Source organism: Notothenia coriiceps, unplaced genomic scaffold (genome assembly GCF_000735185.1).
Source record: "Notothenia coriiceps isolate Sejong01 unplaced genomic scaffold, NC01 NC01_scaffold00034433, whole genome shotgun sequence".
Lineage (NCBI taxonomy): Eukaryota > Metazoa > Chordata > Actinopteri > Perciformes > Nototheniidae > Notothenia > Notothenia coriiceps.
In genome coordinates this window covers 29,786-40,913 of record NW_011367134.1, presented here as the reverse complement: position 1 = coordinate 40,913, position 11,128 = coordinate 29,786, and the positions used below count along the sequence as shown (strand labels likewise).

Sequence of the window (11,128 nt, the reverse complement as noted above, 5' to 3'; positions counted from 1 at the left end):
GTGCAACTGTGTGTGAAGTTAGCCAGCAGTAGCAAGGTTATGAATCAGATCAAACACACACACACACACACACACACACACACACACACACACACACACACACACACACACACACACACACACACACAGTAACATACTGCCTCTGGTGGAGTGAGCTGAAGGGCCGCGACCGGGTGTGACTTTGATCCTCACCACAACATCCGCTCTTCCACTCCAACTCTGCCTTTCTGCCGCTCTCCTCTCACGTGCCCCTCAGGACCCTTACCCAGGACTCAAGTTGCTTCTTTCAGATCTTCAAATAGAGCTCAGGGTGTCTTCAAACACTGAGGATCCTCCCGTTGTAACTGGACACTCAGTGAGCAGGATCCAGATTTAGAGGCTACCTACTGTATCTCAGAGGGGCTTCAGGTCTCAGAGGGAGGGTTGTGTTTAGTGTCACCATCGTAACGGCCATGAGATAGTCCGTTATATTCGCTGAGATGTGAGCTTGTATGAGTGTTTTCTTTGATAATGAGCCAGATGTTAATATTTGGTGCGGGCTGCTCTTTGCAGAATGTGCCGATGTTTTCTCTTCTTTTATCATAATTACACACTCGGATGTGATTCGCGTCATTATTCCGTGTGAAGGAGATTTACTCTGAAGGGTTTGAATTGATTTAAATATGAACTGAAGACAGCATTAATACAGCTTTCTAGCTTTATCTTTGTTACTTATTAATTGTTTCAAAAAGTCAAAGCATTTAGTCATACTGTATTTAACAGCTTTGTAACTAGACATCTATCTCATCATTTGGCAACATTATTATTGTGGAAATGCCTAGTTGCCTATTGTATGCGAAAGGTTGTATTTTGATCATGTTACTGAATAATATATACAGTACTAGAAATCCATAGGAATGCTCACCAATGACCTTTTCAGCCAGATGTGCAGTCATACTTCCTGTGTGTGATGTGCAAATACTTTAAAAACAATGAAGATAATGATGAGATGCAGAAAGCCACTGTGTCGGATTCAAGTGTCTCATGAGGGGAGAGGAGCTAATAAGTTACATTTTAACACGTCAAACCTAATAAAACATCTTCAGGCTCATCCCCCGAAGGAGCCCAATGAATTTACTGTAATAAGAGAACAAGCAACTAGCGATGCAGCTGGGCCACAGCAATCCCTGAACAGGCAAGTAATAGAGTGATAATATTAAATATATAACAAACAATGAAATTAGAAAGCAGCAGCACAATTGGCCACACACATTGCTACTGACTGAGTCATTTAGACACTGATTTCCTACACTCATTTTCCCCTTTAGCGGAGTGTATCCTTTACAGTGATGTCAAGACACATTTCCATAGTTAAGAATGCGACTACATGCACACATGCATCCACTTGCATTAAAAAAACACAACCGCTGAACAATTTGACATCCATGCAAAATGTCAGCCTTCTCTAGAGTGGAAACTGTAGCAGCCATAGGGTGTGGACATTTTTGTTAACCAATCGACATACTGTAAGACTCTTAAGTCTGTGGTCAAGTTATTAAGGAAATAAACACAAAGTTATAGATAGGTTCAAGTTTGATACTCTGCAATGTTCTTTCGCAAAAAAAAATCGTCATTAGTTTTACCCGTACAATATTTGTTTGGCAGTGCAGAATGAAGCTCGAAATGGCCCAGGTGCCGTCATCTCAATGCCTGAAGCTATGGAAATCCTGACTTGACAGTAGACGGAAAATAACGAGCTGGAATTAGGGGCCGTGAATGATAACATGGCAAAGAGACGTTTTACATCCTCCACAGAAGTGATACATTTTTGATTGCTTTTTCTCAAACACTGTTCAATTAAATGTTATTATTTATCATATGATTAATCAAGGTCCATTGATTAAGAGTTGTTATTTTCTAAATTCCCTCCACTCCAACCAAATCATTTTTCATTACTCTCAACAATGGGTTTAGAGTTTACCTTTGCGTAGCTTATCACCTTATGGCCTTTATCCCTAACTTTAAATCCACCTGGTGATATTCTGCCACATTAGGACTGTGTGTGTAATGCAGAAGAATCTGAATTCCTCATTTGTTCTGGACACTGTGTTTGGACAAGCCTCCCTGTAATCTCCTCGACTAGGACTTGGCAGCTCCTGCTCTAATAAAGGAGATGAAGACAATGCTTCTCACTATAGAAATGTGGGCAGAGGCTTTGATGCTTTATGCACTCGGGCTTTTCGAAGTACGTGTCCAGTTCTCCCTCACACCTTCCCCTCTCTCCAACCCTCCGCCCCCGCTTGGCTCTGATCGATCCAACCATGTCTCCTAGTCCCACATGTCATCTTTTTTCTTTGACACGGCTCTCCTCTGCCCACTGCTTGGTATTCTGGGGTGGGAATGCATGCACCATCGCAGATCCATCAGCTGCGATCGGAATGCCGCACCACGGCTCTGGGAAATGGAGGGATGAGAAGGGAGAGAGAGGTGGAGGGAGAAAGAGGGGGGAGGGAAGGAGAGTGAGAGGGCAGGTCAGTGGCTTGTCGACATCCTTCCGGGACTAAAGCCTCAGACTGACAGGGAGAAAGAGGGAGAGGGATGGGAGAGGAGGGGTAAAGGCAAGAAACATGTAGCACATAATATTCTTATTTATTCTCTATGTAGGGATCCAAATGCTTTCATATTTTAAAACATCAAATGGGTTAGTTCCAGGCTCCATATAGTGTATAGTATAGATGATAACTTTATAAATACAGATGTTTTATAGTGAAATGACTTCAGTCAAAGGAAGAATTGTAGATCTATTCTCTCTGTTCTGCTTGTGAAGCCAAATGTATTTTATTTATAGGTGGCCGAGACAGCTCAACTCACTGCAACTTAAAGAAAACATGTGCAAATAAACAAGACAAGCCAAGGATCAAACATCTTCACCACTTTGAAAACACAAAGGCAGAAAAAAACTCATACACTTATTAAAAAAGCAAACCACTTTCACAGGATAAAAATGTGCTACATAAGATATTTTAACCCTACGGCGGGAAGACAGACATACTAAGGTTCAGTCCCTTAGCGGATGGTTTTAGCTGGCTTGGGACCATTTACAGGTGTCATGTGTTTATGTTTATAGAGATTGAAAGAAAAACTGTACTGTATTGTAAAGTCTACTGTCAAATATATAATAATTTAGGTTGTAGTTTGAATATATCTATTTACTCTCACAGATGTAATGGGCTAAACAGACATTCGTAGCCTGTCATTGTGCCCGAGGGTGGCATTACTGAGTCTTTTAGCAAAGCCTTATGCAGTTCATCTTTTCATCACACAATCCTCTACACACAATATTTAGTTTTTCCATCAGCTCACTTTCCTCTCTTCTACTCACTCATCATCCCTTCCTTCTCTTGTCAGAGCGGAGGGAGAAGCAGGCAAGCGCTGATCGTATCGAATGTATCTCTCTTCCTCATTTATTGCTCTATCTTTGTTGCGCTCTTCCTCTCTGGGCCATCTCCATCCTCTCTGTGTGTTCTCCCCCATGGCTTTCCTCTACATCAGTGCGTTGCCTTGGTAATTACCAGTTGTCTTATACAGACAGATGGAATAAGAGAGAGTGACGGGCAATTTTCCCAGCGCCTGTCTTCCCCGTTTATGTGCACGCGACTTCTTTATTTGTGTGTGCGTTCTGAATGCACGCTTCTTAACTTCTCTCCATCTCTTTCAGAGTTTCTGCCCTCACTTCCCCGCCTTACTCTCTCTCTGTGAGTTTGCCTATGTGCACATTTCATCTGTGTTTGTGTGAGTGTGTGTTCGTAAGGCGGACGTGGGGAATTACCTGACAGAATGTGTTAGTCTAGGATGGAGGAGTGGGACAGTCTCATCTCCTGCTGTTGTGTTGGCCATTTTAGATGCCAGGTGTCACTCTGGACCTCTGCAGGTCCCCAGGAGGGACCACTGCCTTCCTCTCCTCTTCTCTTTTTCTCCCAGCATGCCCTTAACACAGCAGTGGAGTGCAGACAAGGGCTATTTCTGTCCTTAAACTGTCAGGGCAAGAGAGGAAGTGAAGAATGGCTGGAGAAGAGAGTGAGAGGCAAACTAGGGCGGAGCTCGGTGTTGAGTGTTTATACGAGTTCAAATTGTATTAATGTCATCCAATTAATTCTCCACACTCTCTTTCAGGCTGGTATGATCAGGATGGAGCACGAGGAGTTTTTTATCGAGCCAGTGGAGAGGGGAGATGGAGTGATGGAAGAGGAGGAGGGGGAGGAGGACGGAGGAGAAGGGAGGACACACATCGTCTATCGCTCCTCAGCCGTAAAGAAAGCGCCTATCAGCAGCACGGCGTCAGACTACCACTCCAGAGGTCAGTCTGTGCCATCCTCCACTCTTACACACCCTTCACTGAATCTGCGCACTTCAGCTCTATGCTCTATTTCACTCCATCTTTACCTGACATGTGGGAATGATTTAATGGCAATGGCTGCAAGCTAAGGCCCTGATCAGACCACCCCCCATTTGAAACCTACATACATATTAGTCCTGCCTTTTCAATATCATTAATGTTCTCTGCAGCACATCTTCAAACATTACACGGACTGTTCCTTGCGTTTAAACCATTGTTCCCTCACACACCTGCTTCTTTAATCATATCAAAGACAGCCAGTCCCAGCATGAGCATACACTGCGCTGTCAAAAACATTACACCTACACAGACTCAAATACATCTTCCTGTCACTGCACACATTTTCCAGTGACAAAGGAGTGACATATGGAGACTTACGTGTTTAATTGTTGAGGTAACGCCCTCTATATCTTTAACAGAATTATATACTGCCTCAACAATTAACAGCTGGCACTCAACTCTTTGGTTTCCAGTCGTGTCTGCCTCCATTTTCCACTCTACAGATGAAATGAATTAAGTGAAACAACAAGTAGCACTTTCTTTTAGAGGAAGAATAATACTTATAGTATGACAGAGCATGTCTGCTCTGGGATAAAAGGGAGGGAAAGCAAATATGTATTCAAATAGACCTTAATACTCAATGTCTGAACCTTATCACGCAGGCAATATTTTATGTTCAACATTAGAATTCAGCTTGTCTCTGGTTTTCATCTTGGATTACTCTCAAATTGTCTTTTTCAATTAAATTAGGGGAAACAAATCTGACCTTAAGGAAGATAAATGAGGTTGTTCAAGGTCCACATCTCTGATAAAAGTGTCGAGAATATAATTCATTTATCCAACTCTTTTACATTTAGCTAAATTGGAGTTTTGAGAATGTATAATGTACAAGTCAGCATTCAATGTTTCTGATTTAGTATTCAGTAAATCTTTACAGTTTGCTGAACGCACAACAAATGTTTGAAACCTTATATTATCCTGGGCGGGGCATTTATTTGGTCATACCTGCAAACATTGAGCATACGGTGAACCAGTATCAGCTGTAAGAAGAGAATATCACATATATTTTTGCTTAAATAAATAGGTTTGGTTGTAATGTTTTTGTTGTGAGAAGGAATCCTACCTATTATTCAGTCCATCTGAAATACATACAGTGCACTTTAGTTTTGGAATTTATCTGAAAATATGGCAAGTAAAAGTATCATTTTCTGCTTTTCTTTTGTGTATCTAAGTCATTTTTGAAAAGGTGCACATGTTATTGTTAAACAAACCAGAAAAAGAAAGACAAAATCCAAGAAAACAGGATATCCAGTGAAAGGCTGTACTGTCAGGGGTTTAAGTACTTCGCTTGTTTTGAAAATAAAATATTACTGCAAGGTTTGCTTTAGGCTTGTGTCAGGGATGGTGGCTGCCCAATAACAGTGATTGATCTGATGCCTACAAGTCAATCAATGTTGACCCTCGACCTGTGCAAGAGGCTCTACTCATCTCCAAAGCAAAAATCTTCCCTCATCAAGTCTCCCATGTTGTACAGGAGCGAGACGGAGCGCTTTATAGCGAGTGTATATAGATGAGATCTGTGTCTTCCTATTCTGAGCAGTTGACTCAAGAAGGTCTAATAATATACAGAGAGAGAGAGTTTCCATAGGAACACCCAGCGAGGACAGACTGCATTAGAGTAACACAGTTCGCTCCCACTGTTACTGATACCTGGCAGTACATCCACATACGTACACACACATGAGCGCAAACATGCACACAGTAAGACACCTATACAGAAAAAATATAACACACACACACACACACACACACACAGGATGTAACCACACGCAGTTTACACAACTCCCTTGATCATACATTTACATCTCGGAACACACATACATGCTGCATGCACACAGACACGCAGACACACGCACAACACGTCTCACTGCTCCTTGTTGCCTTTGAATCTTTCTTTCTAATGAAGAGTGGGGTGCAGATCAATAGCGTAGGATAGAACAGGCCACAGTGTGTGTGTGTGTCTGTGTGTGCCTGTGTGTGTCTGTGTGTGCGTGCATGTATAGCGTGGGCATGAGTTCTGTGGTCGTCTGGCTTTGAGTGCTGGGATTTTCAAGGCCAAGCAGACAGAGCGACTGACACACAGACAGGCAACCAGGCATGTGCTGCTCCCTGTGGCATTTGATGTGGATCTCTCTCTTCGTTTCTCTTCTCTTTTTCCTTCTCATTTTTCTCTGTTCTATTCTAGACCGCAACATTATGTAAACAGAGGTTTACCTTCCAGTTGTTACATCATGTGACTGTAATATCATGGACACATAGGAAGCACATTATATGCCGCCTTTAACCCAAACCCTTTCCTCTCCTCTTTTGGTTCCTCATGTTCTCTTTCGCCGAAAATATACCCCCTGTAGATCAATCAGGGACATTAGCAAATTCATTAATAATCAATCAATCATTTCTGGAGATCTCATTTGCAAAGCATGCCTAAATCACAGCCAGTTATTGAATGTTGGGCTCATTTCCTGGCCAAAGACAAAGGGAAGGAAGTTATATTTAGCAAGGTAATAGAGGAGCTCAAGAAGGAGAGAAAGAGAGAAGAAGAAGGAGCGAGATTGATCGGTTTCTTACACCATAAGCTGAGGAGGTGTGAATCAATGTCCAAAGTTGAGAGAGCAAGCTTTATTACTAATATGCCACATTCTTCAATTAATCGCTGCAGCCATAGAAAATGAAGGATTGCCATTCATTTTTTAGCTATGCAGACGAAGCTCCATCATTCAATCTGTCTTTCCTTTGATCCTTACAATTTCCGTTTATACTCATTTTATTTATTTGTGGTTTTTATCAATATCTTTCTGTACTGCTGTTTTTATTTCCTTTTATTCACTTTACTCCTCAGTTCTTTTGCTTTATCTTGCTCCTTTTTGATCAAAACAATGCTCTTGTGTTGTTTTTTTCTGAGGCTGGACAGTTAGGGTGGGGTTGGTATTTTGTCTAGTGGGACTGGACTTCCTGTGTGGGTGTGTTGCTTTGTTTACAAACATGTGTATATGTGCCACTGCAGTGATGTGTCCAGAGTTCTGAGACATTTGCAAACAGATGGACAACCAGAGGGCTTTTTTCCCTAAATATCCCTTACCTAGTCTGCTTCCTGGACTGGGCTCCCAAATTAACATTACCCATTGATTCACAAATGTTCGTACTTTCTTTCTTGTATAGTTACACCTTTTAGCACTACAGAAGCAACTTGTTAGACTGTAATTTGCTATATTTTCGTGGCATGTAAATTATGTTTCAACAACTACACACAGTAGGTTATATTGTATTACAAAAATAAGTCCTTTGCAGCTGACTGGTTTTGGTTGACATTTCAGAGATTTGTATTGTTCTCAAGGCGGAAAGGCTCCCTGCAGCGTCCAGGGCAGAGTGATTGCCATTAGCTTCTGGACTGACACTGGGCCGAGGACTGAGGCAACTATACACAGAAGCCCATGCATCTGCACAAAGGCAGCATTTGTTTTACCCCTCAGGCTATTCTGCATTGCTATTGTATGTTTTGTGCCTCACTTTTCTGGGCTGGTGTGAGCTGTTGTTAGGTTTAATGTTTTTGTGTTGCTGGTGTAGGCTATGCCCCATCGCACAGCAGCGATACAATGACCCGTCAGCTTTGGCCTGAGCAGAGAGGAAATCGGAGAGGGGGCATACAGACGCCAGTGCCCTAGTCACTGTAGCTTAACACTAGAACCGCAAAGCATTTTTACCCCCCTGCACTTTTTTTTTTTACATAGCCTATATGTAGCCTAACTGAAATGAAATGAAACCCACACAAATATGTTACTAAATGAGTTTGACTACAATTAGAATATTTATCACCTAGTTAATTTTGGGGGTTGTGGGATGAAAATAAAAACAATTTTGACCCAGAACCACCAAAAGGGGTAATTTTTACCCCCCCATAGAAACAGCTGTTTAATGTTGCACTATTGGCACCACTACCGGTTGCCTAGCAATGGCTATTGTTTAGATGCCCTTTGATAAGCAGGGTTTCATTTCATGAGCTTGAGCGATAGCTAGACATAAGAGAAAAAGAGAATCGTACGCGAGAGAGATCAGTGATCCAGGTTCAGGCTGCTGCTGACAGCGAACACGCATATCTGTGCGTGTTCCTCCACTCTGCGGTTCTAGGCGCTTTCACACCGCAGTACTTTTCCCACTTTAGTTCCGATACAGTTCCGAAATGTTGCTTTCACACCAAAAAAAACGGAACTAAAATTAGTTCATGAGAACCTTTTTACCCCCTTTTCCATCGCTGAGAGCAGGGGCTTGGGAGAAAAAGGTTCCTATTTCTGATTGGCTGGGCAGATTGCAAACCACGCCCCGTAAAACTCCCAAAAGGTTTTGTGAAGCCGCCATTTTATTATCCTCGCATTAGCATTATTAGCATTAGCATTAGCCCAGCGCACAAACGCAGAGAGACTAACTTATGGCAACACAAAAGAAAACATGGGAGCTGTGGAGATGAGGAAGTGTCGGCGTTCTGGCGTACTGAAGCCAGTCCCCAACTCCGGGGACTTCCGGCCGGGGACTTCGGGTGGCAGTATACGCCGTGAAGTTGTTTGCGGCCTGCCAGTAAACCCAAAGCAGAGGAAGAAGTGACTTCAGCGGCTTCATTTGCCTAATCCTCCCCCAGGTACTTATTCTGGTGTGAACGCGATCTGTACTTAGTTCATGAGAACTAACGAGTTCTCATGAACTACACCTAATATACCTCATTCACACCAACGCAACTCCGGTTCAAGCTCCGTTGCTAGAGCTTTTCAGGTTCAGAACCGGTTCTTCGGTTTAGCTCCGGCTCTTTTCACACTGCCCAGAGTCCGACTGGTGCTGCGTCATTGCGTCATCGTTTGCGTCATGACGTAACCGTTTGCGTGCCTGCTTCATAAAGCCAAACGTCGGCACTACATTGCTGTGTGCCCCTTTGTACAAATTCGTCCCGTTATCAGAATCAGAATACCTTTATTAGTCCCACAGAGGGGAAATTTGCAGCGTTACAGCAGGAAAGAGCCACAGACAGCTTAGTGTTGAATATCTTACATGCGTTAAAAAGTACTAAGTTATAATATAATAAAAGATATGCTAAAAAAGTACTAAGTTATAATATAATAAACAATATGCTAAAAAAAAAGATAAAAAGTTACATAATTTTCAAAAATAAAGATCAAAAACAAATCAAATCTACAAATCAAATCCTGTAGCAGTTCTTCGGATTTAGCAGCCCGGTATATACAGTTATTAAAGATGGCATACTAGTATATATTACAGTTATTAAAGATGGCATATGTATATAAAGTATATATTGCACATATTGCACATAGTTTGACGGTATTTAACAGCAGCAAGTTACACAATGTTATAATCGGGAGATAAGTTTCCATTCATTTCGGCAAGCCTGGGCAACAACGATTAAAAGATTTCTTGCTCCCAAACCAATTGTGTATTTCATTACAAAAAGCAGTTATACCATACTATGTTTAGGTACTAATGAATTATATCCTCAAAACAAACGCACACATAAATAACAAAGGAAAATACATAATTTAATAAATCCACAATATGATAACATTTTACAGATTAATTTAATAAACTTTTACAAAACATATGTTGATGTTGTATCGGGGGGAAAATACATATTTAAACATTTCAATTAGTCTCTGCATATTTAAGTAATGCTAGTTTATATAACAGATGAACAGATGTACAATATCCAGAAAGTAGATGCAAAAAATATATATAATGTGTGCATTTCCAACATATCCTCTGAAAGAGTGTTATATCAATGCAAGATAAGTTAGTTAGCATCCACAACTTTTGTTAATGGATAACTATTGAGTAAGTTGAGTAGTGAGCCATTCGTTTTTTTTTCGTGGTGCGATGTCTGCTGAGAAGTCCTTGTATGCCTCGCTGACTTTGAGGACATCTGGGTCTGGCAGCTCCCCCCGCACGGCCTTGTAACCCCTTTGAACATGTTTATATGATAATGAGGACTTTAAGAACAATTTTACACTCAGACAACAATCACAAAGTTGTAGCAGGCTACATACAATTACTTAGGACAATAGATATTACCTTACACCGTCAGCAACTGTAAACTGCTTTGGCTTAGTGGAAATGAACACCATGTCACTCACTCTGCCTGGTTTCACACCCTAACACAAAATAATTGTCAAATTAATTGAAAAGGTCGTAGATGCAACATACTAAATCAGCTCTTGGCACAAAGGAAATACTCATTAAACCATGGATTGGTTGTGAACACATACTGTACTTACCATGGTTCTTGGCTTGTGCCATCGCTGCTCTGTTTCAGTGCAGCTGAGGACAGGGGGTTCAGCAGCCAGGTTGAGTATGGAGTAGTGTGCGGTCTGGAACAGCAGTGCAACATTGTGGTTGCAGAGTGCTGTTCCAGCTACACAGGAACACTTTGCCACTACAATCTCCACAGGTGAGCAGTTCTCAAAGACAATCTAAACGGTAAAACAAAATGTCAGTCATTTTACATTTAGGACACTGCTTCAATACAACACAGACAAATAATGAGAACGCTGATGAGCAGGTCTTCATTTGTATATAGTATGTGTGGGAAAGGCTAACCGCTTGCAGGTCTATCAATCATCTTACCCGAGTTGCTGTATCTGTTTATTGTTGTCCGTCTCTGCTTTTGTTCTTTTATTGTTTATTTTTTATTTTTTTTTA

General features: G+C 41.5%; 1 protein-coding gene across 1 annotated transcript in view; it reads left to right on the top strand.

Moving 5' to 3' along the window:
• Window positions 1-3,831: 3,831 nt before the first annotated feature.
• The window catches only part of LOC104962164 (A disintegrin and metalloproteinase with thrombospondin motifs 3-like), a gene marked incomplete at its 3' end in the record, with an annotated part of 31,948 nt that continues 24,651 nt past the window's right edge, over window positions 3,832-11,128 (top strand). The window contains exons 1-3 of the mRNA XM_010790563.1: window positions 3,832-3,867; window positions 3,961-4,056; window positions 4,153-4,336. Of these exons, the coding sequence (XP_010788865.1) occupies window positions 3,832-3,867; window positions 3,961-4,056; window positions 4,153-4,336 (316 nt within the window). The remainder of the gene's footprint in view (window positions 3,868-3,960; window positions 4,057-4,152; window positions 4,337-11,128) is intronic.